The sequence below is a fragment of the Guillardia theta genome (assembly GCF_000315625.1).
Source record: "Guillardia theta CCMP2712 unplaced genomic scaffold GUITHscaffold_42, whole genome shotgun sequence".
Taxonomy (NCBI): Eukaryota; class Cryptophyceae; order Pyrenomonadales; family Geminigeraceae; genus Guillardia; species Guillardia theta.
This window is the reverse complement of record NW_005434632.1, coordinates 462,718-484,898: the sequence shown is the minus strand read 5'-3', so window position 1 is coordinate 484,898 and position 22,181 is coordinate 462,718. Positions and strand designations below refer to the sequence as shown.

Genomic DNA, 22,181 nt, shown 5'->3' with positions numbered 1-22,181 from the left:
AGACAGACAGACAGACAGACAGACAGACAGACAGACAGACAGACAGACAGACAGACAGACAGACAGACAGACAGACAGACAGACAGACAGACAGATAGACAGACAGACAGACAGACAGACAGACAGACAGACAGAAAGACAGACAGACGGACAGAAATACGTTTTGAGGCACAAGAAGGAGGCAAGGTAAGAGCAACTCGATGAAGGAGACGAGAAACTAGAGCAGGAATAGAAAGAATGTGTTGACACAGGAATGAAACGTAAAGTTTATTCCGATGCTTTCACCTCTGCAAAGTTACAAAAGGTGTTGTCAAGATAGTAAACATGAGATTGCGATGAAAAACCAGTAAACCAGAGACTTGAGAGAACGAAAAGAGAATGAGAAAGAAACTAGACAAACCCAGTAAAAAGCAAGCCACACCACCTGCGACTCAGGAAAAAACAAATAAGAAAACAAAGAAGCAAGCAGACTGCCATCATTGAAGATGGTGAAGACCCAACGTCCAGTCAAAAAAAACAACAAGGAAAACCTTGTTGTTAACCAAAAAAGAAAAAAACAAACAAATAAAAACCAAACCATAAGAGCAAACCAAATAAAAAAAAGGAGAAAAGTTGAATAACTGCAAAGCTGACAACCATTCACTCTGACAAGAAGCAAGTTCCCAAACCTGACCCTGCCTACTCCCACTCATTGAGGTGTTCCTCCTGTGTGGTCACTGCCTCCGTATGCCTTGTGCTCCACGGTCGAGCCTCTACACGCAAACAAAACGAAGAAACGCAGAAAGCAAGTCCCCCCAAACCTGATGCACTCCTACCATGCACGAGAGATTCACATACAGATGATCAACGAGTTATTCGTCTGCAAAGCTGACAACCATTCACTCTGACAAGAAGCAAGTTCCCAAACCTGACCCTGCCTACTCCCACTCATTGAGGTGTTCCTCCTGTGTGGTCACTGCCTCCGCATGCCTTGTGCTCCACGGTCGAGCCTCTACACGCAAACAAAACGAAGAAACGCAGAAAGCAAGTCCCCCCAAACCTGATGCACTCCTACCATGCACGAGAGATTCACATACAGATGATCAACGAGTTATTCGTCTGCAAAGCTGACAACCATTCACTCTGACAAGAAGCAAGTTCCCAAACCTGACCCTGCCTACTCCCACTCATTGAGGTGTTCCTCCTGTGTGGTCACTGCCTCCGCATGCCTTGTGCTCCACGGTCGAGCCTCTACACGCAAACAAAACGAAGAAACGCAGAAAGCAAGTCCCCCCAAACCTGATGCACTCCTACCATGCACGAGAGATTCACATACAGATGATCAACGAGTTATTCGTCTGCAAAGCTGACAACCATTCACTCTGACAAGAAGCAAGTTCCCAAACCTGACCCTGCCTACTCCCACTCATTGAGGTGTTCCTCCTGTGTGGTCACTGCCTCCGCAAGCCTTGTGCTCCACGGTCGAGCCTCTACACGCAAACAAAACGAAGAAACGCAGAGAGCAGCATGACGGATGCAATTGTATGATGGAACCGAATTCTTGCGTTTGTGGGTTGCTGAATTTTTGTACAAAATACATAGTTTTTTCATGGGTGATTGCAATCGTCTTGTTATCGTGGACTTTTTTACATTTGAGGCATTTCACACGGTCATGAGTTTCTCGCTTAGTCTTCATTTCCAGGCGTCAGATTTTGCAATCGTATCATCTATTCACATCCAGATACACTATATAACCATACCTTATGCTTTTCTAAAATTATGACAGTCCTTCCTACTTCCCACTGGGAGCATGAATTTGATCTTTTGTTTTCTCTATCGAGCTTTCTTGTACGATTTAACCTTCGTCTGCATCCTAAGGCATACTTGTTCATACTTGTTTATCCCCTGTTTGTGATCGCATTCCAACGAGAGATTTTTCTTTCACGTACAAACATCACTGCTTCTGTTCACCCAAACTTTCCCCGTTTGTTTCACATCACATCAAGTCCATAAATTGTGTAACCGGTTCACACTGAGAGCTTTCTCTTCTCCTCTTCTCCGCTGTCCTTTCCCTGCCCCACCCCGACCTTTCGCCTCCCTGTCCCGTCCAGCATATCATGAACCGTGCTACATCTGCACCTCCCGCAACATGTAGAGCTCTGAGATTTTTTATAGCACTCTCCCCTACCCTACCCCTATCAAAAAGTTCAACCTACCCACTAATTTCTCGGTAGCCCTTGTCGCTACCATAATGTAGGTCTTTGTACCATGGTGAATCATGAGAGAGTAGGTAGGGGTTACTACCCCTGGAGCGCATCACCCATATTGCAGAATCACCCCACCCGTCTCTGCTCGACAAAACACAAACCGTTTCAAATTGGTCCTAGGGCGATGGACATCTCTATATGTCTGCTCCTATACTTCCTACGAAGTGGTCTACTTGAATAGTGGACCAGAATTCAAATGCTATGACCGGTCCTTAGGTTTCCTATAACCGGCCAAATGGCCGCGTTGCTATTTTTGTGATTCAATTATGAATGAGTGCGCCTCAGGGCACCTCCGGCCGGGCCCGGGCGGCCGAGCTCTGAATCGCAGTCACGGAAGCACTGCACTGAGGCAGCCGTGATCGGCCCGGCCCGGGCCCAGCCTCGGAGCCAGCGGGGGGCCGGGCCCGCGGCGAGCCTCCGCCAGCCCGGTTCAGCCCGGCCTGAGTCACCTCCGATCACTGACTCCGAGATCGAATTGCCGACCGTACCATCCGGCCCGGGGCCGGGCCGATCGCCGCCGCCGCACGGGCTCGGAGGCTGCACTGGCACTGAGTGACCCGTGACCGTGACTCCGTGAGGGCCGGGGGGGCGAGGCCCTTCAATTACCGTCTGATGTTGAAGCGGCTAGCGGGCCCGGTACCGTAACAGTGTGGCACTGGCATCCCGGATCTTGCTACGGTCCGACCGTGACAGGTTCCGAACTTCCGGCGATGTGGGGGCGGCCCCCCGGGCCCCTGGCACTGGCAGCCCGCCCGGCCGCCCGGCGCAGTCGGGGGCCGGCGCCGGACCGGACCGTTCAACCCCCGGGGCCGCGCGGGGGGCCGCCGGCGCGCGGCGCCGGGGCCCAGGAGACGCCGTCACGGAGTCCCGCCGCCCGCGCCCCCGGCCGCCGCCCGCCGAGCGGCCGATGATCCCCGGGCGGTCACCTGCCCGCCCGCCCCCGCGGTACGCAGTACCGCGTACCGTACTATAGTAACAGTGCACTTCAGGCTTGCCATGATCCCGGCCGGGCGCCGGGCTGGCACACCACGGCCAGGCTACCAGGCTTAAAAAGGTTTCACGGCTTCAAAATCGGCTGTTTATTCATTCATCAACCCTTCTTCTGAAATTGCTTCACATGTTCTGAATAACATTTCCTGCGTGTGGTCGGCCCACACAATCCATAAGGCCGTTTGTTGCGATCCTTCTCGCTGCAACATATGCAACAACATGTCGTTAGAGATCCTAAGCCATTGCTTCCCTTACATACTCTACATCTGACTCTGATGGCCCGCTTCTCATCGAAGGATTGAGAAGTTCTCAAGTTCCACTTGATGACATGGTCATTCACCAACCCCAAAGTGTGTATGCCCTTGGACGAATCACCTGAATCATCGATATCCATGATCTGTGAGACTCCCCCGTCACAAGTTGAGTTCGCCTTGCCTTGACTGTGACTGCTATCAGTCCCGCTGGTCAAGAGTTGCGTACAGAGCGCTTCAGTGTACACAATGTGTCGAACGGGACCACCGGAAGGGTTGGAGGCACAGTAAACCTTGAAAGCGTCCAGTTCCATTGTTCTGAGAACGTCGCACAACATGGCCAGCTGACAATTCTGCTTCCCAATCGAGCTCTCCTGCTCCAGCTCATCCTGATCATTGTGCTTGCTAAGGTAGATCTTGGTCGCTGCCGTGAAGTATGACGACATGACTTTCGATGCGGGTGCTTGCCACGAGTCAGCTCCTGATTTCCTTGCACTGACAGAGTCCTCGCTGCGAACTTCTGACTTGTCTGTTGTGTTCCATGTAGAAACCAGAAGTCTCTTCTCCTTGCCTGACAGTCCGCTCTCGATCCAGCCATGGCCATAGATAAGTCGCATCTTGCCTTGCAGCTCAACTTGGGCCGTTGCGGTTCTGGTAGCTCCTTGCTGTTCGCCAGAGGCCTCAGCGTCAGCCTTCAAAAACTTCTTCGGGAAGCCTGGCGGAGACTTTCTGAGCAACCCCGTGAAAAACGTTTGTCGCGAGAGCAGCGCCTTTGCAATCACGACTGATGAGAACCCCGAGCTCCCGTGTATGACATGTCCTTTGTCAAGATATTTTTTTGCAACGCTGATGAGTGTAGCAGCGCTGCTGCTGACATCCAACTCCATGCCCAGCTCCCGCCTGGGTTCCAACGCAAGTGTAATCCCAAAGGTACACTCTGCAAGCTTCGTGTATTCGATACCAGCTCTCTTACAGATACTTGCTGCCCCATTCAAAGTAGAGCGACTTCTACTTGTATACTGCAGACCAATCAGATTCAACAGACTTTCCCAGCAATAAAAGGCTGCTTACCTCATTGGAGATGCTGCGCAGATCGACGTCTTCAAACACAAACAGCTCAGTTCCAGCACGAATGCTCTGTACTCTGTTACGATTGAATGCATCTATCAACGGATACATGCATTCTGTACTCTCGTGACCGTTCTCGTACTCTGGGGAGCATAATTTGACATGCTTCACCCAGAGCTCAAAGCGATCCTGCGACACCTTGTACCTTGTACCCAGATCAGGGGCTCGAATCAGTTCTCCATTGCCGGACCCCCACAAGTGCAAGAAATTCCCTTTAGGAAAGAGAGCTTTAGTGTAGACAACACCAAGATACTGCAGGAATTCACACTCGGTGAAAGGGTCCACAGTAGCTGGTAAGCTGTCATTCGTCCATTGGAGACAGGACCCATTCTTCCTACTCTTGCCGAAGAAGAATTGCCAGGGAAACATCAGTTTCCAGCAGTCAAACTCAGTCTTCGGATCAGCAGACCGCATGGACTCCGGCCAGTTGAAGGTGGTGGTGGCAAACTCAAACCCCAGGGCCCTGCGTTGGTCGGTTTGGACCCCGTTTTCGCAAGCATCCCATTGTAGCGCTTCATCCGCAGAGTCGCACTGCAGGGCACTCACAGTTTCTGCCGGTATGGTATCGTGCTCGTCGCCTACAGAAGCGTCATCTTCAGGGTCCGCCCCCACCATCCCAGTGCTCCCATCGTCGCTACCAGCCTGCGCGTTCTGCCCTGCACTTCGATTCAGCGAGGCGGAGGACGCGTCGTAGAGTCGTTTCCTAGCTAGCACGTGTCCTTTGACACAGAGCCTGACCTTCTGACCCGAGATGTTCCAGTCCACGATGTACTTGTCGTTCTTCACCTTCCCGGTCACCATCCCTTGCACCACAACCTGGTTCCACTCGCTCCTGTGCTCACCCATCAGGATGTCCCTCACCTCCTTGAACCGTCCGAGGGTCTTGCTCTTCACTTGTATGATCTGCCCCATCTCAAGCACGGGCTGGTCGCTCCCGCCGCCGCCTCCCGCCTCCTCATGCCCCTCCACCGCCTCTGAACCCCCCATGTTCTCCGGCAGCAGTTCGGCAGCGGTAGCGTGCGGTATGAGGGCTGCGACCCGCATGTGCGATGCATCCGCCCGCTGGGAAGGGGCTGGAGCATGAGATGGAGAGCCGAGATGGTGTTTGCAATGGTCTTGAACCAGGACAGGGACAGGGACAGGGACAGGGACAGGGACAGGGACAAGAGCGAACTGGCTGCATAGTTCATATCAAGAGGATGCACAAGAAAACCAGCAAGGTCGACATCACTGACTGTGCTTCCAAGTTCGGCTCGGTGCTCTCGGTAAGGATCTGGTATGGGTTCGGAACAGCGATAGTCGAGATGGGGGCCGCGGTGGAAGCAAGGGCCATGGTCGAAGCAAACAGGCGCGATCCAGTGGTGATCCGAGGGAAGAATGTCGAGATGAACTTCGGCTTTCCTGCATCTGAGGAGCAGAAGTTCAAGGAGGATCCTCGGAATCCGGCCTATGTCGAGAAAGAGGTCAGGAGGCTCCTGCACTTCCTGGTCGATAGGGTGGAGCAGAAGGAACTGAAGCATGCTTCGCACTTGCTGCGTGAGAGGCACAACGGGCTCAAAAGGTCCATGGATGAACAGCTCTCACGTTCTGGGAAGCTCTTTTCGGACATGTGCTGGGATTGGGTAGTGTCAGGAGGATTCTGTAGTAGAGGAGAGTTTTGCAGCTTCAGACATGAAATGGTTCCTTTCTGTGAAGTCCCGTCCAGATATCGATGGCTCACACGCAAGGACACTTTCTCGAGCTCGCGGGAGTCGGCCATACACAAGACGGCTGTCAATGAAATCCTTGTCAGGCTGTCCAGAACAGTGCAAAACAAGAAGATGCTGATTCTGGATGGTGCGTCCTGCAACTCAGTGAGAGCTCTCTCTAGCTCTGATCAGAGAAGCTGCAAAGAAGAAATTTTCGTGCCCAACAACTGCACAGAAACATATTTGAAGATTTGTGGGTCCAATCTTTGTACAGTGTTTCACGGGAGTGTGAGGGCATTCGTAGACTCTGTTCCATCCCTCAGATTTGGACTTGTGTACCTGGATTATTGCTGCACCCTTGCTGCAGGCCGCAGACGTGTAGAGAAAAGCCCGATCGCAGACTTGTTCACAATGTTCAGCTACGGTCAATTCGATCCATCAGGTTGCATTCTGTGCGTTTGCTTGGCAGATCCTGAGGACCGAGACAAGAAGTCAAGTCGTTCTGCACAGAAATCAAGACATCTGACAAAGCAACAGAAAGAGCAGCAGACATCAGCGAGCTCCTCGGGGAGTTCGGATGATTCCAGCGACGACGACCGCTCATCAGATCAGGATTGGGGTCAAGCACAAGGCACCTTGCATTGGAGTGCCGAGAGGGTTGCCCTGTGGAGGGATGGCCGTGCTTGCCACGAGGCATCGGGGGAGATACGCGAGCTCAAGGTGCATGGCCTTGTGAGCAACTAGACCATGCATACCAGTGAGCGCCTTGCTTGCAGGGTCACTTGCTGCACGCTCAACATCTCAGAAGCCTCGTTACCCGGCTGGTAATGCTCCCCATTCCTCTCCTTACATACCGTCCGGCGACTAACGTTTCTCCTCTCTGATATACCACACGGCAGGCAGCTCGCCATAGGCTGACTTCACTCATCTATCCACGCTCCTTGTATGCCAACATAGAGTACAATCGATGCTGACTACAGCATGCAGGTACTGGCCAGGAAACTTTGCCGAGGTGCGTAACAGAATTTGTGCCAATACCGACCATCAAAGTCTGACTAGTGTGTTAGATTTTCTACGTTGGATCACCGGAACAATGTGCAAAATACCTATCAGAAGCTACTTGTCCTTTCAACCCGTGAAAGAAATGTAATGGGGAATCTCAACATTTATTCATTTTTGTGTAAGACTAGAATATCGCAAACATTTCTGTCAAGAATCCAGAATTCATTGCAACACCAGACTGGACTCTAAACTCAACGATGATCTTGGTTGAGAGCTCCTCCGCACTCTGTGGCGATCAAAACTTCGAGAAACATGCAAGGATCTGTCACTCAGTCACCTCACTTGCTCTCCAAGAAGAACAAACATCTCAAGCAAGAGGGCACAATCCAGGAATCAATCCTGCCTGTTTCACATCAGCCTTTCAACCATGTCGTCACGGTCGTAGTAGAATTTGTCCACCAGCTCAATGGGCTTTTCTCCAAAATTGACAGATTCTGAACTGGTTGCCACCTGCTGTCCACCCTGATGGTGTCCTGTCCAAACATGGATTTTCCTAGAGCAGAGAGAATCGACCTTCCCAACACGATCTGAAACATGATCATGACTTGATGAATGATGATGATGATGATGATGATGATGATGATGCTCAGTTGGCTGGTGTTCTTGATTGTGATGGCCATGCTGATGGCCATGACCACTCTTGTGATCGCGCTCATGAAGAGGAAGCGAATCTTTGGTTTTGTGGTGCTCCGATTGGAGCTCCGTGGCAAGATAATCCAGGTCGCGGTGGACCATTTTAGTGTATTCATGAGCTGCCTTCACCACCACTGCCTCGGGGTGATACGAATGCCCATGGCGTGGGGCTTGGGACTTACGGAGAAGATCTGAACCTAGTTGGGAGGCCTCGTCGATGTGCCGTCCTAGGGTCTCTCCGTCAGACCGGTGCATCAACTCGTCCAGCTTGGGGTTAACCTCAAGATGCCCATGATTCATGATGCAACCTCTGATCGAACTGAACTGTTAACTCAGTCAACGGTACGGCTGTAGGGTGAATGATGCAGGACTGAACTGTGCGCTTCACTGTGACAGATACGGAGTACCGTTTGCAGAGCAGGGCCGGATGGGGAGCCTCTAGGATCGTACCGTACGAGACCGAGCAAATGCGCGGAGCCTAGAGGGATGAAGACGGGAGGGAGCAAGGGGTCAGGTTTGACCGCCGGCGGGAGGGAGGAAGAACTGACGGGGGCGTATTTGTGCTTCAAACCTATTGTGGTACGATTTTCAGGGATGAGTACTCTTGCAGACAGTACTGGTGAAATGAGTGTCGTACTTTTGATTTTTAAAAAATAGATAGAAATCAAGTTGTGATTGACTATTTTTAGAGACAAATTGTTGATAGTATAGAATTGTGTACAAACTCTCTAGAAGAGGAAAGTTTATACAGGCCTAATTTGTACTGTTCACTACAATTATTAAAAAACTTGTACATGTTTCGTTACAATTATTAAAAAACTTGTACATGTTTCGAGGAATCACTGTGCGGACTACCCCAACTCGGCAACTCTATTTTTTTAACCACTACCCCTTGTTTTCAATCTTTGCACCCACCCTTTCAAGTATCCACCCTACCCGGTTCAAGATGACCCTGGTTGAAACTTAGCTCAATGTATCTGAAATCGAGCCCGCCTCGATTGTGTCTCCTTGCCAGGTTGTGAGGGGTTCTCCGAGTTGGGGCCGCCTCCCTAAAATGCTCAAGGAGGGGTTAAATAGACTAGGAGGGGGGGTGGGAGCGGGGTGAAGTAGCTGAGGGAGGGGGTGGAGGAGTAGGGTGGGGGTGTTGAATGTTTTTCAATTTTATTCTAGTGCCTTCCAACACATTTTTTAATTGGCTCGTGGCTTTACTACCCCCCTTTCCTCCTTCCACACTCAGTGCGCAGATACCGATCAGACTACCCCTTCTTTTCCTTGTGTCTACCCCACCCTTATAGTTCAAAGTAGTCTCCTCCCTTGCGTCGACCCCACCCATCCTTCGTGGTCCCAACAACGCCCCTTTCCTTGACCACCTCCCCCCAGAGTACCCTGATAAGAAGTGGGAAAATAAGGGGTGAGCAAAGGCGAAAATGCACTTTGGTGTTCCATTACGTCCCTCCAGCTGTATGCAACTCCCTGAAAATACATCTTTTCGTTATGAGTTCCTCAAAAAAAATCTTTTTGATTTTTACTCAATGGGCTTCTTAATCGAAAACACATTTTTTCGATTTCCCGCCTTGTCTCCTTCCCCTCCCTCTGTATCCCTTGTACTTTGCACGTAGTGCAGACCCCCTGCCCTGCTCGTGCCCTTCCCGCCCCCGAACAGTATCTTTCTGCTTCGTTTACTCCTTCTTGAGACCTCCTTAGGAGGAAGAACCAAAACCAGACCCCATCCACCACCACAAGGACTGTCTACTCCACCTGAATCGTTCCTTCGTGCTTGCGCATCACGAACACGATGAGAATACATCAGCGTTTCGTACTGATAGCTCTTCTTTTAGCGAAGAAGGGGGTGGATGCCGGAAATAGCTCTCAAACATCCTCGAAGTGTGGAGATGGCGTTGTACAGGAATTCGAGCAATGTGATGACAAGAATACTGTAAATGGGGATGGGTGCTCGTCTCTCTGCACAATTGAGACGGGCTGGAAGTGCCAGGCCCAGGGTACAGGTACCCAAAGCATCTGCTGCGGACCCTGCAGTGATGGGTATTTCCGTGCAAACTGCTCTTTTCTGGACAAGACATCAGGGAACAGTGTTGGAACATGTTCTGCATGCCCAGCAGGACAGTATCTTCCCAAAGGTGCGGCATACACAGCGACTTGCATGCAATGTAGAAACGGCTCTTGGTCAGCAGAGGGAGCAACTGCATGCAATGACTTTGAGCCATGCGGCACTAACATGTATAGAATGGATTACAGCAGCTCTTCTCCGGGGCGATGCGTGGCTTGTCCAAGCGGTACCACAAAGCCCGGGGGAGGGGCATGGAACACTGAATGCATCGAGGCAGCAGACGAGAAGCATCCTCCGAGTCCTCAAGCACCTGTCAAGCAGTGTGATCAAGGTTGCTTCTCCGTCACCATCACGGTCTTGCTGGATACCAGTCTTGAGAGCTTCAGTCCACTGCAACAAAAAATCAGACAGGTTTTTGTAGACCTCATTTCAAAGTGTGGTGTCATTGGGGACAGCTTGGCGACGGAATCAATTAAATCCGAGCAAGAGACACAACACACGAGCCTTGTGTACAAGACCAAGACAGATCAACCCAAGGATTTGATTGCAGGGCTGAATATCGAATTTGTGAACCGACTCCTTTCAGAAAGGGGTTTGCCGAAAGTCATCAAGATCAACTTCCAAGTCGAACAGTCAACCGCCTCTGACAATTCAGTGTCTGAAAAGACGACACTGATCATCGTCTCTGTTGCTGTCGTCTTGCTATGCATTATAGCTTTCATTCTGATGACAATGACGAACAGGAAAAACGAGCCAGTACAGCCAATGAACAATTTGGGTGACATTGAGAAGAGGGTGGAATACGATTCAATCAACCTTCCTCCGTTGAGCAGCACTCGATATTTGTCATTCTCTATTGAACGCGAAGACAAACTGGGTCCGGACCAAATGAAAAAAGCAGCGAGATTTCAGATTTATGTCAGAACTGAACAAACTCCAGAAAGCGAATTTATTCATCCGACTCATATGCAAGATATTCATTCTTCCTCTCTCCTTACAGCCCAAACCTGTCAGCCTGTCTCTGTAGTTATGTCTAGAGTTTGACTCTGTGATGAAAGCTGTAAAGTCAAGTTGTAATGTTACACATGTGTATTAAGTTAGTGATAAACAATCAAAGGTTACCGACTCTCGCTGGCTCTCAGTTGTCAGTCTACGGCCCGGCCCTGTGATAGCGTGTGACAGTTTCAGGGTCACTGGCAAACCAGGCTCGCCGCTGCCGTAATTCTCCTGATTGTCCTCGTTATTATCAGAGCTCTGTGAAGGTGCTAGCTCAAGCCTCTGCAGGAAGGATCCTTAGTGAGCAAGAGTGGGCAGCAAGAGAAGCTATGGTCTTCTCTTAGTCTTCTCTTACAGTCACGAAGGCAGTAAGGGCTCTAACGGCTACTGGATCGCTGGAGTAAAACCTCTGTTGGGCGACAGAGCGTGCAAAGAACGAGTGGTCTACCCTCCACTTGTACGATTGGCTGAACCTCGAGAAGGAGCAAGCAACAGATCTAAGTGGACGCACGAGGGATGCTCGCTCGTGCGTGAGGAGCCTCACCACCCCTGGTGGTTCCCCTCGACTATAAAAGGATCGTCCTCGGCCATCACTGTACGGTCCTACCGGCTTCCGCCGCGGCCGGCGTAACTTAGTCCTGAAGTGAACGGTTCGGCGATCTTGGGAGACAGGAACTGCAGTCCCCAACCTCAAGTTGTAATCGTGCAGAAACTTTACAAACCTTGTTTGAATCAAATAAAACTTTCTCCTGCCCCTACATCTTGCTCAATCGAAAAACAACGCCAACATTGTTTTGCAATGCGTGACAGAGAACTGCAGCGCCTTCACGGACAGTTTTGTGTAATGTTTGCTTGAATATGGACCTGAAATAGAGTGTTGCATGGGCTGTCATGTTCTGAGTGTTTATTCACGATATCACGTCTTTGATAGTTGCTGATCAAGGAAATTGAACAGGCTGCTGCCCTCGACTCGCCGTAGTAGTCTACCTACGGACCTGCCCTCCTACCAATGCCATTCTTCTGGTCTTTTTGAGCCTTTCGAGTCTTGATAATTATTCTTGTTGTTTCGCTCTGTTTGATTGACCTGGTCCGCGGTTGTCCAAACCTGGGTGCCAACGCAGAGAGGAAGAGTGGAATGCTGATGCAGGTCATTGTTTTTGGGAGAGCCTGAGGACGCGGAAGCCTGCGGATGACGACGCTCAGTCTTGCCAGTCTCATTGCTGAACCTGCGAGTCCTGAGTGTCGATGTGAATTCATGCGCCTTTTGTAAGATCTCTCTCTCCGGGTGATAGTTGGATTCCTTGAGCTGGAAGTTTTCGAGGCCGAGCACGCATGAAGTCAAACTGGCCGCGACCTGAAACTCCTGGGAAGCTTCCTTCTCCTTAGCAGCAAGAAGGGCCTTGGTGATGTGGGGAGGGACGTGAAGGTCCTTCGAGTGCATTGCTCCTTGCGTGGTAGAGGACCGAGGACTTGAGGGGAACAGCTTGGCCTTGATTCGATGCTACAAGTGTTTGATGCTTCACTACCGGTACTTTCAAAGAACTTTTTCTAGGAAGACGGGGTAGGGTCTGGAACAAGTTTTGTTTTTTTTTCTCGGGAAACTCCGACCTGGGTGATTCCGAAGCTCAGTGTCGCGCCGCCGCAGCCGGCCTCGGCCGGCAGCCTGGCCGGGCCAAGCCGGCCTATCAAAATTCAGAGTCAATGATTCAACTTTACCTTTTCAGTTTTGAAGATTGTGGTGAAATTTGAAACTGGGTGTTAAACTGGGGGTTGAAAACCACAGCACGAGCGCGGCTTGTGACTGATCAGATACGATCGAGGACAATCATACCGTATGGTGTGGAGGAGAAAAGGGTGGGCAGAGTTGAAGTCTCGATGTGGATAGGGAAGAAGCAATCTCCTACCTCGGACTGACCTGATCCAGAATGGTAGACGGTCACTACTCCCGGCAACGCTTCCATTTTACAAGGTGTGAAATTGCGATGCGTGCTGTTTTAGAGCGTTCTTAACTTCGATGTCCGATGATGTGTCAAACTATGCTCACCTTAGGAACTGAATTATCTTGAGGATTCTATACTCTAGTTTGTGAGGACATTGATCTGTTGTGCTGCATGTGCGGTGAATCTAATTGATTCCCGAGTTAACATGCCTGATTTGCAGGATGGTCGAACATGAGGAGATATCCCGGCGTCAAGTGGAGCAGAAGTTGTCGTTTTTTTTATGACATGCTTTTTCAAACCGCCTGTGTATTCTAGTGTATGAGAAAAACATGTGTAATATTTGTACATTTCAGCCGGAAAATATGTACAGTAAACATTTTCTTGCCCACTTTTGTTTGATATTTGCTGTGAATGAGAGCCTTACATTCAGTCATGTGACATTGCACCATGACGAGCTCCATTCTGATGATCGGACAAGAACTTCACAAAACCTGGATATCCCATGCAGGCAACACTCAACCATGATTTCTGTGGGCTGCGTCATGACACGAAATACACCAGACCAAATCACATCACCTGAGCTTGGTCGGCTTCTTGACAAACAATGAGCCTTTCTCTCTCAAATTCTGACAATTTCAGCTCCTCAATGACAGAGTAAATCTTGTCTGCATGCTTGCTGTGCTCTACACAGATCGATGTGAACTTTGCGCCGGAAGTAGTCTTGATCAATGTGCACTCGACCGAAACTCCTTTGTACTTCTCATCAGGCTCTCTCGTACCCGAATGATAGACTGCAATGTGTGTCACAGTCAAGACAGTGCTGGTCTGCTGATCCGCGGCTCGTACCTCTGTAGATTATTCTCGATTTGTCGAGCTTGACTTCGGATACGCTGTTTATTTCTCGGCCATCCGACTTGAGCAGGGCCTTCACATCATTCGCAAGAGTGGGGTATACCCCTTTGCTGTTTGCTTGACGGGGAATAAGTTCCTGCAAAAATGGAGAGCTGAGTCTGACAACCTTGTTGCAACAAAAAAGAAATAGCTACCTTTTGCCATTGCTCTGCACCTCGTTTTTTTCTTTCAAGGCGAGTTTTAACTTCCAGCAATTCCGATTGTTCATCACCACGAACCTTATACCCAACACTTTCTTCGATGCAGGCGTAAACATCATACCTTTCCTCTGCTTCGCTTTCAGGATAGCGATTCAATAGATTTGGCATTGTTGAATTGATATGATTCTGAAAGTTTCCACGCAAGTCCCCGTGGAAGAATGCTCTCCATTCCCATCCCATGCCTGCGAAGATCTTCAGAGGAGAGACGGCGATACATCTCGAGCAGATAATCATAAACAGCAAGCATCGAAGCATGGGGTTGCTCATGGTCAAGCTCATGGTAGGATAGATCACCCACCCACTTGACCGACAATCTCGGGAAAGAAGGTGGGTCCTTGGTCAGTTCGTTGCTCCTGGTCCTCGAAAAGAATTCTTTTCGGTGACCAAAGAAAAACGTTACAAGACGTTACTAATTACACAAATTCTTTAGTCAAATCTGATCCTCAATTGATTGTACCCCTCATCCCCCTCATACAGGAGCAGCCGTAAAAGGCAAAACAACCAATGAAACAAAAGCAGGAGAAAGGGGGTCGGGGTGCGTGTTGAGCTGTAGGGGGGAGGGAGCAGTGGCAGAGGAAGAAGAAGAAGTTGGAGAAGCAGAAGCAGAAGGAGCGGGAGCAAGACAAGGGTAGGAGGAACAAGGTTGGACGTCCGCGGCAACTGGGAACAGACTGGGACTGGGATGCGCCCATCGATCTCATTTTCCATCTTCCTACTCCAGTGCGCTACGAGCTTTAGGATAACGCATGACCTCCAGCTTTATCGTGCCTCTAACAGCTTGTGCTGCCCTTTGGTTCGAAGGCTCCGCGGCGTGAGGGAGCAGGAAGCAGCCCTTCACTTGCGCCCCGGAGAATGCAACATCGTCCGCATTTCCATGTCGCAGAACGTTAATCAGAAGAACAACCTCAAACGACAGCAGGGTAGAACTCCCAGGACGGCGCCAATACAGCTTCCTCTCCTGAAAGACTTCCGCGATCTTTGCGGCATGGTTGAAACCATACACCCCCTCCTGGCCGCCGGTAGAGGCAGCAATGCTCGTATGAAAGTTGCAGATGCTGCTCGCGTGCTCTCAAAATTGAATAGCTTTGACGGGACTAGGGCAGGACGAACCCTCCCGTCCTCTCATGCTGTCAAGATGCAGGACATCGAAGAGATTTGTGTTGGATGCCTACAAACGAACTGTCGAGCCCTACGGTTAAAGCAGATCGCTATGGCGTTCAACGCTCTACGAAAGAGTTGGAGCAAATACACCTCGTTCTTTGAGGCAAGCTGCCTGCGGATACAGGAAATAGTCGCCGACGCCGACAGGTCGAACAACTACACGGAGTGCGACGGACAGACTGTGTCGACCCTCGTGAACGCGCTCTCCCAGCCGACCTCTTTACAGCTGAAAGGGGCGAATGAGACGATCAAGTGCCTTCTTGACACCCTGGACAAGATCAACATCTCCTCTTTCAGCTCCCAGGTAAGCTCCCGCTCCTCTTCTCGCCTCTTGACCGACCGGGTCCCCTCAGGGCATCGCGATGATTGTGGGAGGATGCAACAGGGCAAGACAGAACCATCCTGTCCTTACATTCTTGGCTCTTGAGATGCTGAGGAGGCCGACTCAAACCATCGACCTGCAAGCAGCAGCGCTGATCGCGCACGGGCTGAAGCGACTCGGGCGACTGGACGTACAGGTGCTGGGACACTTCTCCTCAGTCTTCTTGCGCCATTCCTCGCGAAGCTACCAGGGGCAGACGATGGCCATGGCAGCAGAAGCCTTCTCGGGCTCCAATGTGCGTCTGCAAGAGGTACTGGGGCACTTCACGAAGATGGTGGATGAGGAGGTGAAGTTGGACTCTAGATCTGTTGTTGACCTGGGTAAGCACAGAGTTACATGTTTGTTGTCTTGTTCTGACTTCTTTGGTCTTGAACAGCAAGGATCGTTTCTTCATGGGATGTGAACTGTGAGAACTTTCTCAATGTCTTGATGGCAAGAAGCTTGCGGATGGAGGAGAGAAAAGAAATCCTCAGCAGGCTTTCTTCAGCTCCGGAGGACCCGAACAATGACTCGCCTGCAAGAGCCCGCAGCTCACGAGCGAGCTTGTTATCTTCCTCCATCATGAGAGCAACGGTCAGCGTGCTGCTCGCGACTCTTCACCCTCACACTCGCAACCAGGCACACGCGCTGATCGACCTGAGCTTGGAGGCATCGGCGGCAAGCAGGGAGATCCTAGGGGACGTGGAAGTCCTCCTCCTCCTCCTCCGGTGGTTTGGGAGAGAGAAAGTAGACCAGACTATTCTGCTCGCCCTGTAACCTGCATCATCCCCATCCGACGTCTCCTGACGATGACGTGGCAGGAGACTTTGTGTGGAAGCTGCTGTGGGGTCCTTGAAGGAAGCGCAAAGGAAGAGGAGCACAACTATGTCAAAATCAGCCATTTCCGCCTTTGACCTCTCTGTTCTCGCACATGCTGTTGCAGACTCTCTCGTGGCGGGAGCGGTTGATAATGATGCTCGTAAAGGAGAGCACATGCAGACAGACTCGTCAAGTTTGTTCCAGCTAAATCAAGCTTGGGAGGTCGTTACAACGGAAATCGAGTTCTGCGTCAGACACCAGCTTTTGAGCGCCTCAGCTTGTAGTGTTTCATGCTCAATCCTTGATGAGGAAGTGACCGTTGTCTCAGATGCCTCCTGTTTGAATGCTGTTTGCAAGATGCCATCCAACGAAAGGATTCTCAACATCTTGTTCGATTCCGTCCAATGTGACGATTGGGATTTTCCTTCGCAAGCAATAACTCTCAAGGTAACATTCTTCTTTTCACTCATAAATGTAAAGTTTACGTCTTTACTGTCTAGATGCTAACGTCTTTCAAGACAAGTGAGTTGTGTCAGAAACCATTCCATGACTTTGTTGTTGTAACGACGATGATATCCTCAGGTTGTAGAAATCAACAACTGAAGAGCAGACTGGAGGTTGCGATCTTAAAAGTCATGTCGGTAGCCGTGCAATCCCTCAACGAGAACTCCTCGGTTGAACCTGTGCTTGTTCAAGCTTTTTGAACTCATCATCCTGACAGATCAAACATGCTGTTATGGTTCTGACCTCCTTGGAGCACGCCTGCTCTGACCACACCTCTACCCAACTCATCGCCGTCCTCCGCTTTCTCGGCTCCATGAAGTCACGCTACTTTGATGCTCAGGTGCAAGAGGATTACAGTCGGAATGAACACTGACCACCTCCTCTGCAGGGGATAGCCAACATCTTCAACTTCATTGTCAACCTCGACAAGAGCAGCAGGAAGTTGTCGGCCGGGCAGCAGCGAGAAATCGAAGAGGTTGAGGAGCAAGTCAAGCAGGCACTGATCGAGGCGACCTACTCCCTCTACTCCGAGGAGGATAGCAAGGCCTCCCCTCCCTCCTCCTTCAGCGCTCAGGAGCTCGCGCTGGTTATCAACGCCCTCGCTCGGCTCGGCAGGAAGGACGACGTGCTACTACGTATGCTCCTCTCTCATGCATGGGTGAGAAGCAGGGAGGAGGAAGCGAGAGGAAGCGTGCTGATGTAGCTCACAGACCATCTCGACCCGAGAGCCGGACTCTCTCGACGCGCAGGCGATCGCCATGATCTGCAATGGGATGACCAGGCTCAAGGTGCAGGTGACGAGCTGCATCCTGCTCATAGGTCGGGGCTGACACGCTGCTCTAGGATCTCAACCTCCTCCGAAGTTTCTCTAAGATCATCCGCCGCAGACCCCCCCAGCAGTTTTCCCACCAGCAGGCCTCGATGGTGCTCAACTCTTACGCCAACTCGCGCCTGCGCGATCAGGCTGTATTCCAACACTTGATCAAACTCGTGGGGGGTGGGCTAGGAGGGTCCACGATGACAGCAGAGAGGAGAAGGGATAGGGACAAGGACAGGGTCTCTCCATCCGCTCAATCCATCTCCATGACGATGCATGCCATGGCAGTACTGGACATCCAAGGGCCCGAGGGAGTCGTCGAGTGTCTTGTTGACGAGCTGGTCTCCCTCGACGTTGCTTCCTCCTCTGGCCAGGCAGTTGCCAACATCGCGTGGTCGGTCGCAGCGCTACAAGTCAGCGGGAGGGTCCACGACTGGCTGCTAGATGCGATCAAGTTTCACATCGCCAACATGGACCGCGCTTGCCTCTTTCAGGTCCACCAGTACCTCCTCGACTGCGCTCTGCGGGACATCAAGGGCAGCTACAAGGAGGGGCAGCAGAAGCTCCAAATGGCCTCGAAGAGCATCCCCTCCCACCTCCTCCTCGACTCGTCCACGTCCATGAAGGCCGTGGCAGCTGGGGTCGGCAGGGGCCTGGCTGGAGGAGCTGGCCTGACGGTCTCTCGGCTCCAGAGCGACGTCATCAGAACTTTGCGGGGGATGGGGGTCGAGGTGGAGGAGGAATGGATGGAACCTCGCTCCCGCTACGTCGTCGACGCCTGGCTGCCAACCTTCGGCATCGCCCTTGAAGTCGACGGTCCCTACCACTACGCATATTCTGCTGGATCCGCGCAGGAAACACGCCCTGGTGAGTTCATGATTCCCAGCTCACCCCAGCAGTCATCAGTCTTCTCTTTTGACTTTCTCTGTGATCACAGGCTCGGCCACGGTGAGGCCGGACGGCAACGGTCGACACCCTCTGGGCTCGACCAAGCTCAAGCATCGGCACCTTGCGGAGCTGATGATCCCCGTGCTCGTGGTCCCCTACTGGGAGTGGCCCGAGGACTCTCAAGCGAGCAAGCAGACGTACTTGAGCAACCTGCTCTTCTCCCACGTTGGTTCAGTGACCGTCACGGGCTAGCCTAGTAGCCGGCCCACAGACTTGACTGAATTTCATGGTACAGTTCCAACGGTCACAGCCGTACGAGGGACCATCATCGAGGGAAATTGAATGAAATCGAAATTAATTTGAAGCAGCAGCTGTATATTTGAAATTTACCCCTCACTTGGAACGTAGCGGTCTAACATAACTCGCGATAAAGCCTTTTATCCCTTACCACCAGCTGACTCACACCCCCACCCCCATTGAAACCATTTCTACACTATCAAAGTACCCCTTCTAGCAGACGAAGGGACAACCCCAACCCCCTCTAAAATTGACCCCGACAGTTCCAGCTCAACCCACCGATGAACCCCTTCAGTCCTCGTGTTTCAAAATGCGGCGCGGCCAACCCCTCCTCCTCCTCCTCCTCCTCCAGCTCCTCCTCCTCCTCCTCCTCCTTCCTGCTGCACTTTCAGCCAAGTACGGCGAGATCTGTTATTCTCCAGAGGACTGTAATACCAAAGAGGCTCCAATCTGTCAGTTTGTCTTCGCGGACAAAACGTACATGTACAACAAGGCTAATTCACAATGGAACAAGCCAGCTGAAGACACAAAGCCTCGCCTCGTCGGCTTGTGTGTTGAGTGCATCAGTGACTGTGATTGTGCTCTTGACAAGTATTGTGGAGTGGACGAGAATCACCCAGTTGTAATGCCATCGAACTTGACGTCTCAGAATACAGGCTCGGGGCTGACAAACAAGATAAAGTTGCTGCTGGAGGCGTATGTACGACATTTCTCGAAGCTTCCCTTGCGCTCTAAGTGCAAGAAGTACGAGCTTCCTACCACGTGCTCCTCAAACAAGCCCCCCGGCGCATACGCAGAGTCAGTCTTGACGCATGTGCTGATTGAAGACGAAAGACAGTCGACCTCAAACATCGAGTACTCAACTTTTTTCCAGACGCGAGTACCCTGGGGGACGCCCAAACGAGCTGAGAGTAAGCGAGGAGGTGACATGTCTTGAAGATCCTCACGTGCCATCAGAGAGTTTCTGCGGCAAAGTCAACTCCTGGGCCCCTGCCTTCTTCCCGGTCATCGACTTGAACCCGGCCGGTTCAAAACCCATGCAGTTGGCAATCAAGTGGAATCATCAGTCCGACACCGTCTCGACAAAGGGATACTACAACACCCCCGCCACATGCACTCCGGTAATGCCAAGCAGCTCCTTGTGACTCCCGACTTGCTGTCTCCCTCTCCTCGTGCTGACGATAAGGCAGTTTGTAATCTTGCTAGACCCAAAGAAAACAGTGTGTACTTCTTGTGAGTATAAACAAGACTGTCTTGAGAGAACGGACGACTTCTGCTGCGCCAGCGCTTCTTCTTACAGTCCCACCACGAGAACATGCTACATGTACAGAGATTGCGAGGACGCATGTCAACCTCATCAACCATCAGTCAGCGGATGGATCTACAGCTACATGTGCGAGGTAACTTAATAAGGCCGGAATGATGAATGATTCAATGATCGCATCTGCAGTCCATGTCCATGACAGCAGAACAATCAATTTTTTGCGCGTGCTACCAGACATGCTTGACCTGCGTCACAAACCATGGAGGTCAGTCTCTTGGAACTTGATGCATAGTGAGAGTTGAAGTTACAGGATGTGCTGCGAGCAATGGAATATGCGCTCCTTGTCCGCAATATGGAGGGAATCCTACGGGTTCAAGCGCCACCTGTCGGTCGATGTCAGTGACGTCATCGACGACCTATTACAGCTATCAGTCACAAAGGTATGACTCTCTCCTCGGAGTCTACCCGTACATGCAAGGCAACCCCTGGACTTTCAGTCCATCAGATACATGCAGGTTGTTGCCTGTCTGACCCCCAGCTCACTCACAGCTGAACATTTAGTCCTACGTGCGTCAAGTGCCTGGTGGACGCGGCTCGCAACTCCTGCACCACAGACGGCCCCTGCCCGGACTCCCTCTACGAGATTCACGTGAGCCGAAAGTTCAGTTCGACCTGTGCTGATTCACTCCTTTCCTTTGACAGATCTCCGGCGAGTGCTCGCAAGGGGATTTTCACTTTGACAACGGATACTTCATGTTCTCCTTTGAGTCGCCAGCCATCGACTTCGAAGGCGACTGTAGGAACGGAGAGTGTCGCATCTGCAGGCAAGTGCTTCCGTGCACGTCCTGTCCGTGATGTTAGTGCGCAGTGACGGCAGCACCGTTCGATGTCAACAGTCAGACTACCAGCCTATCTGCCTCAACGGCAAGTGGGTTCTGTGGGGAGAGCAGCTGTCAACCTTCATCAGTCGCGGCTCAACAGCCATCCTGCTGCTGATTGTACGGCCCTTACATGGGATCTCTCCCCACTGACCTGCGGGATCTCTCCCCACTGACCAGCTCCCGCAGGTGTCTTCCGCTGTCATCATCGTCCTCGCACTTGGCGCAGCTCTCGGCCTCTTGTTGTCTAAGATCAGATGGTCCTGCAAGCCAGCAGCCCTCTGGCCCAAGTGGAAACTCCCAGCATGGAGGCCCTTCCGCACGTGGAAAGTAGCTGGCAAGCCGGAGGAGGTTAACGCCTCCCAGCGGCAGGGTGCTGCAGCCTCCCGCGACAAGGTGGAGCACTGGGGATGGAGAGCAGTGATTCCGGGGCAGGTGGGGCCGGCAGCGCGGGGATCGAGACTCAACATAGCCGACGAACACAGCAGCTCGGTTGACCCGACAAGCCGGAGGGAGAGGACGGAAAATGGACGAGCTGAAAGGGGGAGGATGTGGAGGGAGGAAGAGAAGGAGACGAGGAGGAGGGAGGGGGAGGATGATGGAGACAAGAGACGCCGTTCTAGTCGGGAGCCAAGGTCGAGCTCCACCGCTCAGAGCCTCGAAAGGACCCAGTCAATTAGAGACGAGAAGGAACAGGACCACAAGAGGAGGCAACATGCCCATGGCGATGAGCGCGCAGCAAGCCCGCGGCCTGAGTATCCTGGCAGGAGGACGAGCAGTCATGAGGTCGAGCAGACCAACTCTGATCGCCGGGCGAGTCGCAAGGAGCGAAGTCAAGACTCCGAGTCCCAGGTCGATCGCCGCGGACCCGTCCAGAGCCGCCGAGAGGGGGCGCCCAAGAGCTCCCGGCACAGCCGGCGGCACGCGAGCTCCACGTCGAGCGAGACCGACACGTCGGTGGAGCACGTGCAGCTTCCTGACAGCCCAGCACCTGCCCAGCTGCTTCAGCGATCAGACCCGCGACCAAGAGACCGAGACAGCCAGCGAGGGGCGCGACACTAAACCTGGGATGCACCGC

General features: G+C 51.9%; 6 protein-coding genes across 6 annotated transcripts; 3 read left to right on the top strand and 3 right to left on the bottom strand.

The window, feature by feature from the left end:
* Positions 1–3,359: 3,359 nt before the first annotated feature.
* Positions 3,360–5,659, bottom strand: GUITHDRAFT_109975 (hypothetical protein; the record flags this gene model as incomplete). The annotated part of the gene is made up of 3 exons (XM_005831113.1): positions 3,360–3,436; positions 3,492–4,506; positions 4,559–5,659. 3 exons carry the CDS (start codon positions 5,657–5,659, stop codon positions 3,360–3,362), a joined length of 2,193 nt encoding a protein of 730 aa, XP_005831170.1.
* A 155-nt stretch (positions 5,660–5,814) lies between these two features.
* On the top strand, positions 5,815–7,047 carry GUITHDRAFT_109974 (hypothetical protein; the record flags this gene model as incomplete). The annotated part of the gene is made up of 1 exon (XM_005831112.1): positions 5,815–7,047. One exon carries the CDS (start codon positions 5,815–5,817, stop codon positions 7,045–7,047), a length of 1,233 nt encoding a protein of 410 aa, XP_005831169.1.
* Positions 7,048–7,713: 666 nt separating this feature from the next.
* Positions 7,714–8,298, bottom strand: GUITHDRAFT_109973 (hypothetical protein; the record flags this gene model as incomplete). The annotated part of the gene is made up of 1 exon (XM_005831111.1): positions 7,714–8,298. The coding sequence occupies one exon, from the start codon at positions 8,296–8,298 to the stop codon at positions 7,714–7,716; it is 585 nt and encodes a 194-aa protein (XP_005831168.1).
* Positions 8,299–13,410: 5,112 nt separating this feature from the next.
* Positions 13,411–14,270, bottom strand: GUITHDRAFT_153086 (hypothetical protein). The gene is made up of 4 exons (XM_005831110.1): positions 14,049–14,270; positions 13,849–13,990; positions 13,579–13,793; positions 13,411–13,530 (listed from the first exon to the last, which is right to left on the bottom strand). The coding sequence occupies exons 1-4, from the start codon at positions 14,220–14,222 to the stop codon at positions 13,429–13,431; spliced, it is 633 nt and encodes a 210-aa protein (XP_005831167.1). The 5' UTR covers positions 14,223–14,270; the 3' UTR covers positions 13,411–13,428.
* A 526-nt stretch (positions 14,271–14,796) lies between these two features.
* GUITHDRAFT_109971 (hypothetical protein) lies at positions 14,797–18,916 on the top strand (the record flags this gene model as incomplete). Its single annotated transcript, XM_005831109.1, has 11 exons — positions 14,797–15,579; positions 15,629–15,977; positions 16,034–16,230; positions 16,276–16,409; positions 16,458–16,902; positions 16,956–17,129; positions 17,177–17,299; positions 17,348–17,617; positions 17,670–17,753; positions 17,803–18,643; positions 18,714–18,916. The coding sequence occupies 11 exons, from the start codon at positions 14,797–14,799 to the stop codon at positions 18,914–18,916; spliced, it is 3,603 nt and encodes a 1,200-aa protein (XP_005831166.1).
* A 355-nt stretch (positions 18,917–19,271) lies between these two features.
* GUITHDRAFT_140016 (hypothetical protein) lies at positions 19,272–22,165 on the top strand (the record flags this gene model as incomplete). The annotated part of the gene is made up of 9 exons (XM_005831108.1): positions 19,272–19,884; positions 19,919–20,082; positions 20,152–20,361; positions 20,412–20,490; positions 20,536–20,665; positions 20,704–20,740; positions 20,803–20,874; positions 20,928–21,053; positions 21,293–22,165. 9 exons carry the CDS (start codon positions 19,272–19,274, stop codon positions 22,163–22,165), a joined length of 2,304 nt encoding a protein of 767 aa, XP_005831165.1.
* Between the last annotated feature and the right edge of the window lie 16 nt (positions 22,166–22,181).